Raw genomic sequence first — 20,728 nt, 5'->3', positions numbered from 1 at the left:
AAGGGCACGAAGGCTCGTCCTTAGCGTCAGGTCTTTGCAGCAACGTGTGCGCGGGGGCTGCGGGGAGGGCTTCCCGCCCTCTGGTGCGAGCTGGCGTCTGTTTGCCCGCTTTTGTGCCGGGTGGATGAACTCCTCGGCCCGATGAGTTGTGAGAGGTGTGGTTGTTGGTTTTTGTTGATCTTTTAAAGTTGTCTCCTTTTCTAACGGTCCTTGAAGTTTGCCGTCTGGGACTGGTGTGGGGAGTAGCCAGGGAGCGGGGCCGGAGGCTGTTTGGCCGTGGGCTTTGGTGCTTTCACCGTCTTGGAAATGAATGGCTGACCCCTCTCCGGCAGCACAGGCGGCTGTTGCTGTAGCGAACCTGACGTTCCTTAGAAATGGCAGATCTTGTGGGGCCTGCCTTGGTGTTGGTTTTTTTTTACCACACTGAAGGAGGCAGAGTGGTGGTTGCCGCCCCCTTCTCTTTGTTGCTGGCTCTGGTTCTTTGTTCAGCCTAAAGGCGAAAGGAGGCCCCTGTTCGGGGTAATTTTTGTGAGGCTGGGATCTTACTTTTTATTGGAAGGAGGAAGCACTTTTTGCCTTGTTGAAAGGAAGACCGCATTTTTAGTTCAAAAGCTGCGAATGTTTGTACCGTCCTCTTTCTAGTGTGCTTTTTTGGTCTGGGTTTTGGTGGGTTTTTTTAATCAATATGCCTTTGATCCCTGGATTTTGGTACTCATTGCCATTGTCAGGCTCCTTTAAGACCCAAAACCCTACACTATCGGAGAGGAGGGAGAAACTGGAGAAAGCAGAAGTTTTGAGATGGCAGGATAATGGCAACTTAAAACCAGTTGTAGGATCTCTCTTGCTTGAATATGTGGACTGAGATACATGCAGTTAACAATAACGTAGAGAAAGGAGTACCGGCTGTAAAAGTGATTTTAAAAAATGCTTTGTGGCAGAAATGAACAACTTTGGAGTGATACTGATATTTTTTTTATGGCCAAAGCCAAGAGTTGTTTTACCTAGAGTTATTAGAAGACGTTTTAGAGTTAATATTTCTGCTACTACTTGGCATCTCATCTGACAATTCTGAGTATTTTGTGTGTTGTACCAGCAAAGTCTTGAAACAAAGCAAAGCGAGTGTTCAAAGCCTTAAAATAACTTGGAACCAAAAAATCAAAAGATGCCTCAAGCATGCAGCTGAGGTAGTGGTGCATCTCTGAGGATTTCATATCTGGAGTAAACGAATATTTTTTTTTGTCATAATGGTCCCTCCACACTTACTTTCACCCTGTTTCTCTAAAAAAGGTAGTGGAAGCACATATGCATAACTTTTGAGATACAATAAACTCCTACGTGCTTTTTGTGAATCTCAGTGTGATTGTCATCTCAAGTTGCATTATTAAATGGGCCTGTCACTTACCAAGTTTTCTGTTAGGTGTTTTGGTGTTAACGTTTTCTGATAATGAAGAGTTTTAATAGCCTTCCCATGTGCCCGAAACCCATAAACTTCGAGTTGAATAAGCTTGATTTCCTTTCCTGCAGTGGTTTGTAATAGACTGATGGCCACATCCAGTGTGTGGAATTGGCATTGTTTGTGATCGTGTTTAGGTGAGGAATTTTATTTAAATATATAAGAACTAAACCAGTACAAATTAAAGTACTTTAGCTGTCTTACCTGAAATACTTTTAATAAATGCTTCAGCATTAATGTCTGTAATAGCCACAGCTTATCAAAGTCTGTTGCCCATGCTGCTTGGACCCATGCTAGGTATGGAAGGTTGTTGTTGCTTCTGTTTTAGTCCATGTGTCTTCAGGTTGTAGGCAGGATCTTGTACCATGTGGCTCAGATGATCTGGTGGCCTCTTCCCAAAAAGATTTGTGTTGTGCAGTTGCCCATAGTAGTGAGGGCAGGACCCAGATGGTCTTCCCAACTCTGCATCTGTACAGCAAAGCACAGCTCTGGAGAATCACTCAGCTCCTAGCATGACTACACTTAGTAGTGTGTCTATTCCATGCCAGTGCACCAGCAGTATTGTCTAGATGGCACACTTTGCATTGTTCAGTGTGGGTGTTCAAAAGGCTCTACCTTCATTAAAAATGTGCAGGATCTGCCTACTTTAATAGAACGGTATGCTGCTGCATTCAGGCTTTGTTTGAGTACGTTACCACTTGGAATTCATCTTCTCTGCAAATGTGAGCTTTACCTGGGGTGTTTCCTGGCAATGAATGAGTGCTTTGCACTGCAGTTTCCAGACGTGGCCCTGGTATCTCACCTGCTTGGGGCTCGACCAGTGGAGCTTTGCTGCTCTGCTGCTGTCTGCTTCTCTTTAAAAGAACAATGTAAACCCCAACGCTTCAGGTGCCAGTGCAGTAATATTAGGCCTGTTCAAATAGCTGTTTGTTGGACTGATCAGACATTTAGAATCTTTCCTTTTTTTTTTTTATACAAGTTCCCTGTTAGTAGAGCAGAAGTCCATCTTAATGTGTCTACTGCTATTAAGATTTTCCCCCACGGTTTCCATTGTCGCGGTTGGGTTTTTGCCCTTGGTGCAGTTCTGAAATGCCTCATGGTTTCATGGGAATCACAGTTAAATAAGCAGAGATATGGTCAGGGTAGGTAACAATTTATTTGTATCAAAGCTGCAAAAGTATCAAAAAAGTTACATAAATGTCCTGTTCTGCCTCTTCAGGCAGTTAGGACTGTTCTGTAATGAGTTAATTTAAAGGTGTTATTTTTGTATGTACCTTAGTAGCTAGAGAGACTGACTTGCTTTTGGGGAGACATAACAGTCTTTGTTAATCAGACATAACTGAAGTTCTTTCAGGGCTTGTAGCCTCCTGCATTTTTCTGTATTAGAATATTGCACATCTGTAGACCTTGCTGAAGTCTTGGATAGAGAAGTGTCTAAAACTTAGGTTCATTGAATGAATCATGTGGGTTTATTTTTATTTGATAACTGCCTTCAGAATATAGGCAAATAACTTACATTAATGGAGAAGTTGTTTTTTTTTGTGGTGGGCTTTTTATACGTTTGAACTCAGAACATGGCAGTGCATGTAACAACTTAATTTTCAAGCAGTTCTGGTCAGTTGTTGGTTTCACATTTTGCATGTCATGGTGAACAGTGCAGGACAGTAACCTCGTCCTAACATTAAATTGGCACCTGATTAAATTGGTTTTAATTCACTGCTCAACGTTTTAGAGACTATACTGTTACTTTAAATGGAAGGCTTTTTCTGGTACAAACCAATAAATTTCAGTCTTTGAAGTCTTGCTGTGTGAGATTCATAGTTTGCCAACTTTCTGCATTTACTACTTTGCATTTTTTCCCTCTACTTCCTCTTTCAGTTGTTCTTTTCTTTTGCACTTTCTGTGTCTACCCATGCTGACGAGTTATGAAATATGTTCATAACACATTTGTATGATTTTTGCCCTTCCATTGACAAGTTTGGGATCAGATACTAATGCTGTCTGCAGTAGTGACCTTGTGCACCTGGCCCCACTGGACCCATTTCTCCTACATACGCATATTCCAGTCAGGGTTGCTGTCAACTCCCATCTGTGGGGATCTCATCCCTAGCACTTGGTACACCTTGCTTTTCTCCCCATAGTATTCCAGTACACTCCAGTGATATATGAATGAGGTGTATCTAAAGGCTCTGGCATCAGTGAATGAAGTGTTTGTCCCAGGAAGGATACCTTCTCCTTTACTGAGTAAAGGAGGAGAGACTTGATACTTTTACCTTCATCACAAAACGATGTCCAAGATGGGATCCCTTTGTGATGTGGTTTTGGCTAGAAATCAAGACAGAAATGAAGAGAAGGAAACCTCCTGTGTGCCTTTTCCTTCCCCACTGCTGCCAACATTGCAACAAGCCCTTGACACTTAGTCTTTTTGTCCCTATGTTTGATTTCACTTTTTTTAAATGAGGGTAATGCCAAAACCCTTTTTTGGTGGTGATGTGAAGGGCTGAAAGGTGTAAATGGTATTGCCTGTTAGTGAAATGTATTATATTGATATCTACTGTTAGTCTTTACGTCTGTCCTCTGATATGAAAGGACCAATATGCTTCTGCTGATACACACCCACAAATTTTCTGTTGATTAAAGAAGCTCCCATTAAATTTACCAACTTGTAATTTCTTTTACAAGTTATTTCTGGTAAAAAATAAAGTGAAAGTTAAAAGTCATGCTTCATTTATTGTTTGATTTATTTATTTTTTAAGTGTACAGTGCAGTGTATGGTACATAGAGTGTGCTTAATTTTGAATGTATTTTACATAAGGGAAAATAACATTTTAGATAAGAGAACATAATTCTTAATTATCTGCTTTGAACGTGGACATTCCCAAGTCACAAAACATTTTAAATAGTGTGTGGTCACAAAAAGAATGCATGGTCCACACATTTCTGGAAATGTAGACAAGCCTAAAAGGTGTGTCCAGTTGTCAGTGGCTTTCAGCTGGGGAATTCCATAGCTACTCTGTGCAACAACGCCTCTTTTCTTTTTGACCAAGTTTCCTGGTAGGATTAGTGAACTTTACGTTCTTGAAATTTTTACTTTTCTTTCACATCTTCTAACAAGCTCTACCTCGTTCCCTTGGAATGAAAGAAATACTATTTTTAGAATGTCCTACTAGTTTACAACTTTCGGTCAGAGGTAATAAGCATTGCTACAAAACGGCTTCAGTTTCACCTCTTCAACATGAGTTCCAGCTCAGGAGGAAGGGAAGATGTCAGCTTGCAGTAGCATCACTGACTACCAAGAAAAGCAAGCATTTCAGTAAGATGCTAAGTCTCAAAGCATTCTGAATTTCTGCTGTCAGATTGCACAGGGACAAGGAGAGAGGGTAAGGACACTCAGGAAAATAGACATAACTTCGTGTAATGTAAGATGTGGTTATCTAGAAAAATAATTGCTCAACACCTAGCTCCTGGCTGTCTGTTCTGAAATACTCAGTTGTCGTTTCCAAAGTTTTTGTGGGGTGGGTTGATTGGTTTGTGTTTTTTAATCTTTGTACCTGCTTGTTTCTGGGAATGAGTGTTTTAAGTAGCTATAAAAAGTTGTTTTGTGATGTGAATGGCTGTTCATCTGTGTGCTGTTGGCAGGTGATATTGGAAACTACTACTATGGACAAGGGCATCCCATGAAACCTCACAGGATCCGAATGACGCACAACTTGCTGCTCAATTATGGCTTGTACAGAAAAATGGAGATTTATGTGAGTACAATAGGATGCTCACTGAAGTGTTTTAAGTTCCTTTTAAAGGGCTTCAAGTGGTCTCAGAAAAATAAATGGGGAGGAGAGGGAATAGAAAATACTTGGTATATTCAGAACTTTTAGAAATGAAGCAGCATTTTATAACTGGTGAGGATTGCAGATTGCTGTCCACGTCTGGAAGAAGTGAGGCAGGGCACCATAGGGACTTTTCACCAGTGTTTTTATGATTGGAAGGGTTAGGGCGTTGGGGGACTCTGCATTAAGAATCAAGTTGTATGCTGGTGTCAGAGTAAAACTGCACTGCTATCAGTCTCAATGTACTGCCTACAAAGTAGGTGAGATTTCTTCTGAGACGTGTGTCAGACAACTGCTAGCTGATTTTGCAGAGCACTGATTATTTCTACACCCTTTTCTTGTTGCCAGCGACCTCACAAAGCTACTGCTGAGGAAATGACCAAGTACCACAGCGATGAATACATCAAGTTTCTCCGCTCCATAAGGCCTGACAATATGTCTGAGTACAGCAAGCAAATGCAGAGATGTAAGTGGCAACGTTAGGCTGACTCTGTGTGCATGTGCTTTGATGGTCAGCATTGTTTAGAGCTGAATATGCAGCAACACAGAGGTATGAATGTGGTTTAATGAAGTGGGTGGGTTAGAAAAATTTTGTAACTAATGTGCCTGCCTCTAGCTTTAGCTACACCGATTTGGGGACTTTTCTTTTTAAAGCAACCATTTTGGCAGAAGTGTTCTTTAAGCTTAAGGAAGGATTTTTGCTTTACCTTTCCCAGGGTGGATTCCACTGTAGACTTGACGCACAGATTAAACTTCAGCTGTGAGCTGTTCATAGAAGTGTCTTAAAATCTGTTATAATGCAAAATCTTTTCTGCTCTTAGAAGAAGTAAAGATCTTTTACTTAGAAATAAAAATCAATGTGTGAAAATGTGTTTAAGTCAAGAAAAAGAGTTACTCATTCCAATTGGAGGGAAATAGTAAAAACTGTACATTCTTTACTGCTCACCTTTTTTGTTAATTTATTTCATTATAGGAATAGGCTCAAAGTACTATTAGGAATGCAGTTTGAAAGCGATTGTATCAATTAAAAAGGCAGTATTGTAACCTCTTTATGGTGCCTGAGTCTCAACAAATTTTTTTCCTGAGTAGTTCTGCATTTCTTAGCATGAGCTGTGTTAATCAGCACTTCTTCACAATTCCCCAAGTGATCTAACCTCTGGTTAACGAGGAGACAAAGCTTTCTATGGAAACAAGAAAAACATTTGGAATCCTCCTAGATTATAAAGACTTTACATTGTTTAAAATTCATCCTGACCAAAATGAGGTGGGAGGAGGGGGGAGCAGTTAGAATGCTGAGTGGGCTGTGCATTCTACCTGTCAGTGTCATCCATGCATGTAGCAAGGCAGTGCCATAGGAATGCTGGTTCTGAAAAGTAATGTGTTTCTTATGCAGTCAATGTTGGAGAAGACTGTCCTGTATTTGATGGCCTGTTTGAGTTTTGTCAGCTGTCAACTGGAGGGTCTGTTGGTAAGTGTTTGCCAGCTATTTTCTAGCTTTTTAAAGTCTATGTTAGGAAGTTGAAACTTTGGTGTATTTAAAACTGAAATAAATGCAAGTTGTTGTTTTTTTTAAATAAAGAAATAATAATTGTATATCAGCTGCTTGATCTCATTTGATGGTTTGTATCTCACTATTGGCAAGAGTTCTGATCTCAAATCAGTTGATTTAAAAACTAAGATACTATTTCATGTATCAGATTTAAAGGCCTCTGGGAGGTTCTGACTCACATTTCCTCTTGTTTTTGTGTGTCTTTTTACAGCCGGGGCAGTAAAATTGAACAGGCAGCAAACAGACATGGCTGTTAATTGGGCTGGAGGACTTCACCATGCCAAGAAATCCGAGGCATCTGGCTTCTGTTACGTCAATGACATTGTGCTTGCCATCCTTGAGTTACTGAAGTAAGTTTTTGGTGGAAATGTTAAAATTATACAGTGTCAAGTTCAAGTATTTACATGTTTTAAGATCTGGATTGTAATAATTGTTTCAGTGAGTTTTCATGGCTCATGTGAAACTTGTTTGAACTAAAATACAAGGAAGCTGAAAAGATAACTAATAGGATATAGGTTGGAAACAGGTGTTTAGAAGTACTTAATTACATAGAGGTTAGTGACATTTTGGAACTTGCCGCTAAAAGAGGCTAAAGGAAGCAAACAGCAATAACAGATTCAAAAAAGAGATTAGACATTTTAATGGACAACAGGTCTGTAAATGGATGTTAAAGATGGAAGCAGCCACATTCTCTGTCAAATGCCATGTGCTGTAATTCCAGATGGTGGGAAGCACTAGGGTAGCAGACTTGAGGAAATGGGCACTTACTTTCTGAAGGGTAGCAGACTTGAGGAAATGGGCACTTACATACTTTCTGTAACAGTGAATTCCTGTTGCTGCTGATGGAGACAGGAGAGATGGGCCACTGCCCTGGCCCCTCAAGGCAGTCCCAAGCAAACTCTCCCTGCTTGTTTTCCTGTCCTTTGAGTCCTCACTAAACCAAACAGGTGTATTCAGAGAAGATCACGTACTTCGCTTCCTTGGGTTGTTATATGAATTAAAGTGGCTGTTATGAATAAATAATGAAATAACAGCTGTGCTGCTGTGACTGCAAAATAAAAAATGAGGAGTAATGAAAAAGTGATGGTATAATTACCTTCAAGCAGTAATGCTTCACTAAAATTTAAAATCTCGAGTGTTACTTGTACTGCTATAGGGGACTGTATCCCTTCTAATAACACATCTAATTTTTTTACAAAAAATATTCTTGATGTTTGACTCTTGTGAATGGAGCACCTGAGTCTGCTGATGGGGGCTGAGGGAAGCAGCTGTAATCTGGGAAGTGTTTTTTAAAGATGGAGGAAGCTTCTAAGTACACTAGCAAACAGTTACCTATTAAGACATTCATTCTAATGTACAGCATGTGTTCAGAATCTGTCTCTGCACTTTAAGAAAACCAATAGGATTTTCTGTGGTCTGGTCTTGAATATTTTAGTTTAATGTTCATGTGAAGAAAGGAAACATTCAAATAGCGATGGGTCATGTCGTCATCATAGGGAGCTGTCCTGGTTGGTGTCTTGGTAAGCAAAACATCTTAGCCCACCTGAAGCGGGCTCACACTCACACTGTCATTCTACAGCACCATGCGAAACATGGTGAAAATGCATCTTCTGAAGTTGATAGACTTTGTTCTTTACTGAACAACATAAAATTTAAGGGGTACTTGATGTTGTTTCCAGAGCTCTGAGGCTTCAAACAAACAACTGGTTTCTTTATCCATCTCAAGCAAACTGATCTGCAACTTTTAGTATTTAAGGACATGCTAAGTAGTGGTGTAATCATTCCATGTTAATAGTGTGATACACTTGGAAATTGTGCGTATCTGTACAAGCAAAGTCGATGTCTGAAAAGCAAAGTCTGAAAGTCTGAAAGCAAAGTCGATGGAAAATAAGTATGTAACTATTACTTGTGGGCCACTAAGATGTTTTAGTGCAGACTGTGTTGATCATTATTGAGAAGGTGGAAGGAAATGCTCTGTGAGAAGGACAAAGGGAGCAGCTGTGAACAAAAACACGAGGTAGAGCCTCTATGGAGTGAGACAACTTGGGGTAAATCTTGAATACATTGTATGCTTAAGGGTATCTTCAAAATAAGTAACTTATTTTCATTATCCAAATTGTGCAGAGAATTCTAAGAGCATATGGTGACTTCAACCAAAATGACCATAAACTTGGATTTTAGTGTTTGTTTGGGGTTTTTTTGTTGTTTTTTTTCTTGTTCAGTATCAATATCTTATGAACATAACAGGTAATTATGATTTCTCATACATTGTTTTTTTTCTAGGTATCACCAAAGAGTGTTGTATATTGATATTGATATCCATCATGGTGATGGTGTTGAAGAAGCATTTTATACTACAGATCGTGTCATGACAGTATCATTCCATAAGTATGGTGAATATTTTCCGGGCACAGGGGACCTTAGGGTAAGGTTGAACCTGACATTTCATTAGGTGATAAATTCCCTCTTACTCTCTTCCTTGTAGATACTGTTTCAGTACTAGGTTATGATAACTGTGTCCAGCGATAATACACAGCAGTGAGTTTTCAGAAAATGTTAGTCTAGGGTGATAGATTTGTTGAAGAACCTTAAAGGAAAAAAATACAGGGTAGTGGGGAAGAAAATTATTTAGTTCTACATGAAAGCCACACCTTTGTTTCTGGATGAAGTCCCTGAAAGTTTAGTTCAACTATACAATTAGTTTAGTTAACTCAGATTTTGGAAATGTGTCTAGGAAGACAATGTGATATATTAATAGTGATTATCTGTATACTACAGTTCTGCACGTACATTGAAAAGTAGGTGTTTGGAGATCACATGGCTTCAAAATTTATTTGAAATCTTAGAATAACTCTATGCCAGAGCTTTAGTAGTCACAAAGCTTGAGTTGCAACTTGAATTTATGGTGTTTTATTTACCTAGTAACACAGTTTGCTCATTTTTGGGCTATTTCTTGTGCCACAAAGTGTTTTAAGTTTTCATGGTGCTCACTGCTGAAGAACTTTAGGATGCCCCACAGACAGCTGTGCACAGCTGGCTTGAGGGAGGGAGCGCTGGTCTGTGAAGAATTATCATTTAAGCCATGGTAGACTCTGGCAAAGCTGAGAATGGAAGCTAATTGTCCTCACTATTCATATTAATTTTAAGTAAGTTAGTCATTCTTCATGTTAGATTCTTGTCCATTAGTAGAGGAAATTGTTCCATTTCACAGCTTGAAAGGATATTTGGAGTATTAGGCTTAATACATTCCTTAGTTCAGACTTACATTAAACCTCTTTTTGTCAGAGGCACTCCCAGGATGTCACTCCTCTGGTATTAGCAATTTTGTACATTAGTTTTGCACATACAGTGTTGTTTTTTTCTTAAACCTGTAAACATTTCTAAAAAGTTGACCTAAAAAAATGCCGTGTTGGTAAAGAATTTCACTGTTTTCCTACCCTGTTAGAATTGATTGAAGAGATGGAGATACTGGTGGTTCTGCTGATGTTCCCAGAATGTGTACTGCTCAGCGTGCTGATGATACCCAGAGCACACAGGAGTAAATGGAAGTTGAGCTTTAGATCAGTGGGGTGCTAAGCATTCATTTCAGTGTGGTGGTTGGAGCTGAGTGTTATTACATTGGGTATGTTTTGTTAAAGTGTGTTCTAAATTGATTTAGGTAGAAATCAGATTAGGCATCCACGTGGTTTAACTTGACTGGCCACAAGGTGGTAGTGGTGCTTCAGACAGAGAGCAGCTCAGACCAGGATGTTTATAAAGACGAGCTGTTGTTGCTGAATTTGGCTCGAAATTTTTTTTAAGGGCTAGATATCTTGGCGTTTTTAGAAACAGCACTTCCCGTTGTCTGAGAAGTTTATGGGTTCTTCACCTCACCACACCCAGTACAAAGAATTTAAAGATACACAGCTGAAATAATTAGAAGAACATTGTATGTTATTGGGATGTTTTCAGCACAGTGTCAGTGACAAACAGTACCTCAGGCATGGTAACTGTTGTTCTGTGCTAGCTAGTATTTGGAAATGAGCATTGTCTGCATCCAGACTTCAGCAGGCTTTATTACAATTATTGCATCCCTGTGGGGAAGAAGAAACAACCCACATTAACTTTTTCCTCTCTCCAGAGCTTTCAAAGCTAATTGAATTAAAGGGAGAGTTGAGTCTCTGAAAAGTCAGTGTTCCTTCTGGAGACCAGGGATGTGCTGCTTGCTGCTGCTCAAGTTGACCTGCTGTGGCTGGTTATTGACATCAACTTTAACAACCAAATCTTGTTTTGTTTTGTTTTTTTGTCAGTGGGCTCCATTCCAGCTTGTTTCTGCAATTCCTGAGCCAGTTGGCCTGGTCTGCTGGTCAGGTTACTGTAATTGATGTGGGAACAAAGCATTCTCCAGCTGATGGTTTTGTGTCTGTGGATCCATCAGTGTAGCTAATCTGGTGAAAGGTGTCTTGTTCAGCTGCATTCATCCAGTTTTTACTGAAGATATTGGGCAGTCTGAACTACCAGTTATTTGACTTTCTGCACTTCTGAGATGCTGGCACTAATCTTGGCTTGGATATACATAGATAGGTCAGTTGTGACTAGTCCTGAGCTCGAGGGAAACTTGATCTGGTGATGAACGGCCAACTAGCAGGATGCTGTGTTGCTTCTGTAGTGTTTATCGCCAGTGCAAGTATCAGTTACAAAAAGCATCTGTTGAGTAGCTTAGGTTGGAAAGCAATTACTCTGTTTAGTGGGAAATTATGTGAAAATTTGGGTTTGCTATATGTCAGGATAATATTGCTGTAATGCTTTTTTTTGGTCAAGTCTGGAAAGACACCTCAGCAAAACCAGCATCTGTAAGTCTAGATGTTTCACTTTGGGAGCATCTGCAAAATTGTCGTGCTCCAAATCATAGAATCATTAAGGTTGAAAGGGATCTCAAAGATCATCCCTGTCTGTCTTGGTGATGAGCTAAAGGGAAAAAATAGGAATGTTGAGCTAATCACCAGCACAGAAGTGGATAGATTTAGGGTTTATTAATTATATTTTAATACTTTTTTGCAAAGAGATTTTTCTTTTAATACATAAGTTGTCTAGGAAAGCTGGTAAGACACCTGGGCACCTGATGGAACTGAGAATCATCTGCAAGTTAATTTTTTTTGTTGAAAAAGTCAGGGCCACCTATAAGTATCCTCTTTAATTTTTTTTCTCTTGCTTTTGCTGCACCTAGTTCTTCATCCTCTCTTTGAAGCAGGGAATATAGTTCTAAAAACTTGCTTATATCCCAGTCTTCTATACAGCCTCAAGCCCATATCACCCTGCTCTTCTTGATTTTCTTGCTTGTTTTTGCTTAACTATTTTTCCAGGCTAAACTGATCAGTTATGTTTTATCCTTTTGTCTTAAAACATGGAATTAAAAAAATGGAGTGTGCTTAATATAAACTTAATCTTAGTGTACAATTCCTACAGACTAGAATTATTTTATGGGCGAATGGGACTCAAGTAAGATACTTCCCCTCCCTTCCCACTGCAGATATGAATAATGGTAAAAAATAGCACATCAGACTCATCTAGACTTCTTTCCATGGAACCGTTGCATTCTGCTATGTTTGTAGTAAAGCACTTCTCATTTTTGCTTATAGGACATTGGTGCTGGAAAAGGCAAATACTATGCTGTCAACTTTCCAATGAGGGATGGGATAGATGATGAATCTTATGGACAGATATTCAAACCAGTGAGTCTTTTACTTTTGAAGCCCTCTGAGAAGATACTAGTTTCGTTTTGTGGAAACACTTTCATACTGTGAATTAACAACTTGCTGTTTTGTGTTGATGATAGATTATATCCAAAGTAATGGAGATGTACCAGCCTAGTGCTGTGGTGCTACAGTGTGGAGCAGATTCACTGTCGGGGGACAGGCTGGGATGCTTTAATCTGACTGTTAAAGGTAAGCAGAAGAGAATTTCTTTGTAACTTTTTATTTAATAGAAACCTCTATTCTTCATACTGGTTTTCAAGACACTAAGTCTGTGATGAGGCCTGGAGTCACAAAGGCTTATTTGTTACTGTTGTTAATTGGCTCTTTCTTTGCTGTACAAGGATAGCCAAAAGAAACCCACAAGCTGCCTTTTTCCTTTCATGTCTCTAAAACAATAAAAAAACTTTTTTTTTTTCCATGTTCTTCCTGGACACTCAAGTGATTCTCTTTCTCTGATGCACAGGCTTTTTGTAGCTTTAAAGCAGTGTTCTGGAGGGACAGGATGGCAGCAGTTGTCCTAACTGCAGCACTTACCAGGATGGCAGATAACAAAACTGGGGGTTCTCTTAGTAGGACATCAGACAGTAAATGTCAAACACCTTGTTGGGCATAAAATAGGAATTGCTGAAATGAGAGCACTCATTGCATTGTCGAATCTATAGTGTCGATTGTTGTACTGCACCTTGTGTTAATATTAATTTGTATTAATTTTTATAGAATGAATTTATCTGGGTATTACATTGCTATGTAAAAGCAGGATTATCAAAATTAGAATGAGATGCTAATTTAACAAACATTATTATGGTTAGTATTGTTATATTTTAAGTAACAAAATGTCATGTGTATGTTGAACTTCTGGTAAGGCTTGAATCCAGCCTATCTGAATAATTCATTTTCTCGATTTTCTTGGGTTTGGTTGTCTTAATAAGGCAATTAAGAGTTTTGTAGGCAACAAAATACAGTATAGTATCTGTTGGCTCTGCAGTGTTTCAGGGTTCTTTTCTTGATTTGCACCAGGTGGCAAAGCTACTTCAGTTGCCCAAACAGCTCAGATTTTTTTCCATCTTACATATCTTGGAAACCAAGAGAGCTGATGCCTCCTGCAGATGCCTTTCAGTATGCTGTATCTCCCTGGAGTGTGTACTGTCTTGGCACCAGTTCACTGTGTAAGCAAGACTTAGCAACCTCTACTACAGGTTCAAATTTAAAAGTAGAAAGGACCCAGTACTGATTCGCTGTTTTCCCTTCCTCTCCCTGTGCATTGAGTGGGAAACTGTCCCTACATTTGTCGCTGTGACTTGACACCAGTTGAGAGAGAAAAGATGAAATGCTAAACATTCTAAGAGCCTTTTAGAACAGCAGTGATAAACCCTCCTGCAAAGTTTCTGATGATGGGGGTGGATAATGTTTGATGTATTTGTGCATTTCCTCTTTCTAGACCTTGACTTCTGGTGAGGTTGTAGCTCTAGGACAGTTGTGTGTTGGTTTTTTTTTAATCAATTGAGTTCTGTCTTAATAATTGTCACCATGTTTGAAATAGTTAATTAGATATTTTTTCTGTTTAATAGATATGTTGCATGTGTTGTCATCTCCCTTTGTGTTTGGCAGGTCATGCTAAATGTGTGGAAGTTGTCAAGACTTTCAACTTGCCACTGCTGATGTTGGGAGGAGGAGGATACACTATTCGAAATGTTGCTCGATGCTGGACGTATGAAACTGCTGTTGCCTTAGATTGTGAAATTCCTAATGGTAAATACTCATACCCCAATTTATATTTTATTAAGAAATAATCATGGGAAGGTTTAAGTGAACAGAGAGCAACTATTTATTTAGCTAGCTGTAATGCATCCTTTTAGAATAAACTATTGTTTAGATTAGCCAATACATTTTCAGTATCTTATGCATTAAATTAACTGAAGCATTTGGGGCTTCTCTTGTGCCTTAGCAACAGCTTTCAATTACTGGATCACTTTTGGAAAACTGAAAGCATTCAAAACTTAAAATTCAAAACTTATGGAGCCTTACTTGTAGCTTTTTAACATGAATGTCATCAGTAAGATAGAATATGCACTGTGTTATAGTTGTAAGGGCATGGACCTGTGTGAGGTGGGCACCACAGACATGGTATTCACAAGAAGTTAATGTGTTCGTGTCCATTTTACATAGTAAAATCTGCTGTCTTCATTTTATATGTGACTTGAAAGTAACTGCAAGTATATTGACTTCCACTCTTCCATTCACTCAATTTTGACTATATAAGCCATCTTGAAAAAAATTAAGTTCAAAAAGGCAGTAGTAGACTTCTTTTGAATAGTTGAATAGTGAAGATATCTCTCTGAGGAAGATCCCCAAAGATCTGCCACTCCCTTTGCTTCTGGCCAAGTACACTTTTGGACATGTTTTTGGACCGCCTTTTTGTGAAATTGGTGTTTGGACTGGTTTGCTGCACATCAGTCGTGGCAGTTTTCATGTTTGACTGCAACTTTTGCTGAGAAGCTGTTGCTGTCCATGTGGCTCTTGCTGGATCCATAGTGTTTCCATCTGACTTCACTGGAATGCTGCTGTCAGTGAGAAAAGAGCATTTGGACAGGACATTTCCAGATGTATGTTTTCAATCTTGCATGTCAGGATACGTTCTTTGCCAGCCCAAGTTTTTGAAGAGAGTAGTATTTCCTTATCTTGGGACTTTTTTCCATTAGTATGTCCCATTCAGTGGATATATATGAAGTTATTTGGAGGTTGTTTTTTTTAATATTCCTCTCAGCTTCATGGGTCCCCATCTCCTTAATCTGTTCTGAGAAAGAGCATATTACATTTTGAAATGTTGTAATAGCAAGTTAACCTTCCTGTCTCCTCCCTGTCCATCTAGCAAGATCACTTATCCTGTAATAATCCTAAATGAAGAAACAAGACAGAGTGTTCAATTAGAAGTGGATTTTAGTGTCCTAGCTCTTAAGGGTTCTTTGTTGGTTAGATTTCCATATGGGAAGGTAGTAATTTGCAAAATAAAGCACTTTGGTTTTGCTAGATACGAAGCCTTTGTTGGCTTCACTTTGGGGATGAGATGTTGCAGGCAGGGGACCATGATCTGTTCACACATGGGCAACATGGGCAAGCACTGAACCCTAGTGCTGTGCTCACAGCACAGCAGGGATATTGCACATGCTCAGGGATATTGGAATCCCTGGGATCTGCAGCCTGAGTGTATGTATTACATGTTTTACTGAGATAATATTTTGAATGGCTCACTTGCACCTTTCAAACTGGATTACCTTTGCAAACAGCTATAACATTATCAGTTGATCTTCTCTGCAGAAGTAGCATTTTTTAATATTTTACAAAACTTGTGGCTTAGGTTGTCCCAGTGATTGTTTTAACATGACTACAGTGGAACTTTCTTTTTGCTCTTTGTATTTTGCCAACCAATTTAAGTTCAACTATTGCATAATTTAGAGGAAAAGCACTGAACAGTTCAGTCAGTACCTAAGTATTATTGCTTACCCAAATGCTTCAGTTTTGATGGGTCTATAACTAAAATCCTGTCAAAACTATGGTTGTGTTTAAAATGTTTTAAATCTTTGTTGGGTCACAAAGGTGTCTTGTGCTTTGGTTTGTAGAGTTGCCATACAATGACTACTTTGAGTATTTTGGACCAGACTTCAAGCTTCACATTAGTCCTTCGAATATGACTAATCAGAATACTCCAGAGTACATGGAGAAGATCAAGTAAGTGGTGATGAGCTTCCCTATCAAGTGGGTCACGTAGGTCACATGTCTCCAAAGATTTAGTATTTGTTAGGCAGTTTTGAAAATCTCTGTGCCTTTTTCAGTTACACATGAAAAATACCACTGAACTGGTGTATTTTTCATTGCTGTCCAAAGAGGTACTATTAAAAAGTCTGTTCCTACAACAGCATGTATGCTTATGAAGTCCTATCACTATAATATGAACGTTTAAGACACAGCTTGGATTTTTGCTTTTTCCAGCAACTAAAGAGGTGATTGTTTTACTTGGCTTCCCAGTCCCACTTTGTAGAAATTTCATCCAGTCAGAAAAAAAGCTGGCATGTTGTCATGAGTGGGATTTCTAATTCTCATCTCCATGTCTAAACATGAGCTGAGATTGTAATTTGTTGTAACTGGCAGCTGTGAAAATACAAGGTCCCCTGTGAGCTCGGGCACCCGGAACTGCAGAGGGACAGTGCTGCGTGGATGTGGTGTGACAAATGGTTTGAGAAGTGCTGGTTGCCAGGCTGTAGTGGGGGTGTGCTTCTAGCCTGTGCCACTTCTGATACTTAGTTTGTTCCTCCTCATACCCTGAAGATCTGATTGTAAACAGATGTTTTACTTAAGGGCTGGAGCAGTGCATACATAGAAGCAATTCTGTACTCAGCTAAGAGATAGTTGATTAGCCTGAAGTACTCTGCTTTTCAGGGCTTGCCCCTGCTCTGGGTTTAGGAGAATAAATGCCCACCCCTTTCTGGAGTTTAACAGACTGTTAACAGTGCACAGGAATTATTTTAGCTACTAAAAGTATCTGAAAAAAGATGTGAAACCAATTGCACCAAAGCAGTTAAAGTACCAATTTTTAAAGTGGTTGATGTATAGACTTTGGTTGATGTTCATAACACAAAGACATAAATCACAATCCAATCAAAGTCTTTTAGATTTTAATAATGTGCAAGGGGAGAAATACCTACCTGTTTTTCCTTGAAGCAATTGTGCAGAGTTTCTCTCTGGTGGTGGAGCTGGTGACCTGCCAGGCTGCTGTGTGCAGGTGGTCTGCAAAGCTTGCTCCTTCACACCTCCCTGGGAGAACAGACTGTGTGTTCTGTCGACAGGTGCACTCTCACATCCTCATTCTAGCACCCACTAGAAGACCAGTGAGCCATTATTTCAGAGAATCCCCCTTCAGTTAGCTCTGTGCTTTCAGAGACCTAACTTGAGGCGACTTCCTGGAGTGACAAAACTGTTTTGCGAAGCTGTGGGAGAGACTGTAATGATTCCCAAACATCACCAGTTCCCATTTAGCTCTTTAGAAGGATACTGAGAGGGTTGTTACCAGTGCTCATATTTGATGCTTGCTGAACCTTTAACTTTGCTTGGACTTCTGTGAAGCAATACATGTTGAGTCCAAGAGAATGTCAGAATGTCTTGGGTTGGAAGGAGCTTTAGAGAACACCCAGTCCAACCTCCCTGTCATGACCAAGGACATCAACTAGGTCAGGTAGCTCAAACCCCTGTCCAGCCTGACCTGCAGTGTTTTCAGGGATGTAGCCCAGTGTCCTTCCTCGTTCTGCAGATGGTGCTTTGCAGTGGGGTTCTGGCACGTCAGGTTGCTTAGACTAGAGAGAGCTTGTCAGCTGTGGTCACTTTCCCTGTCCCTTGCAGGCAGCGCTTGTTTGAGAACCTGCGCATGTTGCCTCACGCGCCCGGCGTGCAGATGCAGGCCATCCCTGAGGATGCTGTGCATGAAGACAGTGGGGATGAGGATGGAGAAGATCCAGACAAACGCATCTCTAGTAAGAAAACCTGCTCATGATGGACTGTGTCCAAGTAGAGTCTTAAATTTAATTGCTCAGAACCTCAGTTCTAGTAGTGCAGGATTGGAAGAGGGGCACTCTTTGTTTCCTGAGTAAAAAACTGTGCCTCAGGTCTGCCAGTTTGGCTGTTGTTAAGGGGGGTGGCATGTGCACAAATGCTAGAAGAGATCTGAAGTGCTGAAATAACATGGGCTTTTTGCAGCTTGTGGAATAGTCTGGCTATGTCAAATTTAAGATAGATATTCCAGAAGTCTTAGATGAATTGTAACTCAAGGCATACAGGACCTAGCTTCTGCCTTTTGGAGTCATGAGTAGTGTAATGTTCCCCATTGATGTAAAATGAGATACTGTGTTTTCAGGATATTTTTTTTATTGAGAGGTTTTCCATGCTAGCACCATTGCCCTTCACTTTGTTACTGCTGGCCTTTGTACAGACGAGGAGTTGTTACTCAGCTGCAGATAGGAGGTTCCTGCTGCACTTAACCTTTTTTTGATGGTGACTGAAGTAATTCTATAACCTCTTTTTGGTGCACTGTCCATCTTCTGAACTGTTAAAACAATGGTTTTTCCCCATGATTCAGTTCTCAGGATTTGAAATTCACTTGATACACGTTAAAACACCCCCACCCTCTTCTTGTGCCTCTGTAAAGCTACTTTTGGAAGTCACTGGGAGATTCCCAGACTACCTTGTAAGATAGTATTTTTATCTGTAATTTAACTCATCACCATTAAGTTATTATAGCATATTATTACTCATTCTTAATTTGATAGTTCTTTTCTGTTAGGCCTGTTGTAGTTGGACTTTATGCTTCATTAATTCCCTGACTCTGCACCCTAGTCCGAGCCTCTGACAAGCGCATCGCCTGCGATGAGGAGTTCTCAGATTCAGAAGATGAAGGGGAAGGAGGGCGGCGAAATGTTGCAGATCATAAGAAAGGAGCAAAGAAAGCCAGGATAGAGGAGGACAAGAAAGAGACTGAGGACAAAAAACCAGGTAGGACTCTGGTGTGACTTTATCCTGTATTTTAGAACTGCAAGTGTTAGTTCTGCCAGGGGAAAGATGACGGTTTATTTTTTCCGTCATTTAAAGCTTTTATTTTAAATTTATCAGTTTCAAGATAAAGCTATTAATCCTAGAGCAGTATTTTCAGCCCAGGGTTATTGTTGCTTCCCCACAAGCTTGAAATCTTAGAGCCAGGGATTTGTATAGTTTAATGAAAACAGGGTTAAAGAGGTTCTTGCTTTCAATACATTCATGGGTTTGTTCCTGTTTGCTGTTGTGGGGTGAGCCAACTGACTTCATCTGAAACAGAAGCTGGGTAGGGTTTTGGGTGCAGTGTAAATCCAAGGCCTTTTTTTTTTTTTTCTGAAGTCTTAAGGTTTTCTTGCATCTTTTGGGTATATTTGTAAATCTTATTATTTTTCAGATGTTAAGGAGGAGGATAAATCCAAGGACAGCAGTGGTGAAAAGACAGATGCCAAAGGGTAAACCCTAATTTGTTAATAATGAGTGTCACCTTTTTGAAGAGTGTTTATTAATATAAAATATTATAAAGTATTTATTTCTGTAGAGATAATTTTTGGTTTCTCATAATACTAAATATTTTTAGACTCATGACAGTAAGTAATTCAAAACTGCAATTCTAAAATGGTTGGAAAATGAAACAACTTAACAGTTTATTTTTGCCTTTGTACAGAGCAAAATCAGAACAGCTCAGCAATCCTTGAACAAAAAGTGGCCTCTCATCAGCTGCAGAACATGATGCTAGAATTGGGGAATACCTAAAAGAAGAGAAGCTTTGGTATTGAGAGAGAGACTGCTGGTTTCTTTTTGTACTGTTTGGCATGGACTGTATTTATTTTCAAACAGCTTTGTTCTGGTTTCTGGCAAGTTGTATTGTGAGTTTTCTAATTATGAGGCAAAAATTCCTTTCTTCACCATGCTTTATGTAATAGTATTTAAAAATGGATGTGAGTTATTATGTTAAATGTCTAAACTGATCTATTAAAGTAATTTGCCTTTCCTGAGCTGATTTTACCTTTTTTGTAATTTTATCTTTATTAAAAAAAAATTGTACTTCGTTGTCCTTTGTCCATCATTGACTTAGAAAGAGCAGAAGCTCCATATGAACTGGGCAGTTGTGTATTTCCCTGAGGAGCAGGCTGCTTAAGTTGGTTGGGAATGGACAGCAGGGAACAAACTTCAGCTGTTGCTTTCCTCAATTCCACACATCTCAGTGGGTTCTGCACAGGCTGCAGACCAATGCATGGGAGTATGAGTGTGTGGGATTTGAACAGGCTTGACTGAAGGAGGGAAGAGATGTTGGAATAAGGTTGTACAAACTCTCATTTTCATGTTAAACCTTTAAAACTCTGCAGTCACATGCCTTGTACTGTCCAAGAACCTTTCCCACCATTAGCATCTGCCTAAAAGACCAATCATTTGCTCTTCATGGGGATTGTCTGTGCTCTTCTTTCACAGCTGTCATGGTGGGACCTGACAGTTTAGATTTAACTTATCACCTATGCTGAGTTTTTACAACTATGAACAACCTAACACCATCCCCCTTAAAAAGGAAGATTTTTATTGGCTGCCTTCTTCTTTGAGTTTTGGTGCCTGG

General features: G+C 39.6%; 1 protein-coding gene across 1 annotated transcript; it reads left to right on the top strand.

Annotated features, from left to right (window-relative positions):
• Positions 1 to 5,097: 5,097 nt before the first annotated feature.
• HDAC2 (histone deacetylase 2) lies at positions 5,098 to 20,179 on the top strand. Its single transcript, XM_010008387.1, has 13 exons — positions 5,098 to 5,205; positions 5,629 to 5,746; positions 6,674 to 6,748; positions 7,041 to 7,179; positions 9,113 to 9,254; positions 12,448 to 12,540; positions 12,645 to 12,753; positions 14,173 to 14,313; positions 16,182 to 16,290; positions 17,956 to 18,086; positions 18,946 to 19,101; positions 19,535 to 19,592; positions 19,805 to 20,179. Exons 1-13 carry the CDS (start codon positions 5,131 to 5,133, stop codon positions 19,833 to 19,835), a joined length of 1,377 nt encoding a protein of 458 aa, XP_010006689.1. The 5' UTR covers positions 5,098 to 5,130; the 3' UTR covers positions 19,836 to 20,179.
• Positions 20,180 to 20,728: the final 549 nt, after the last annotated feature.

This window comes from Chaetura pelagica, unplaced genomic scaffold (assembly GCF_000747805.2).
Source record: "Chaetura pelagica isolate M959 unplaced genomic scaffold, ChaPel_1.0 scaffold62, whole genome shotgun sequence".
Lineage (NCBI taxonomy): Eukaryota > Metazoa > Chordata > Aves > Apodiformes > Apodidae > Chaetura > Chaetura pelagica.
Note: the sequence above shows the minus strand (reverse complement) of the source record. Positions and strands in the feature narration are given on the sequence as shown.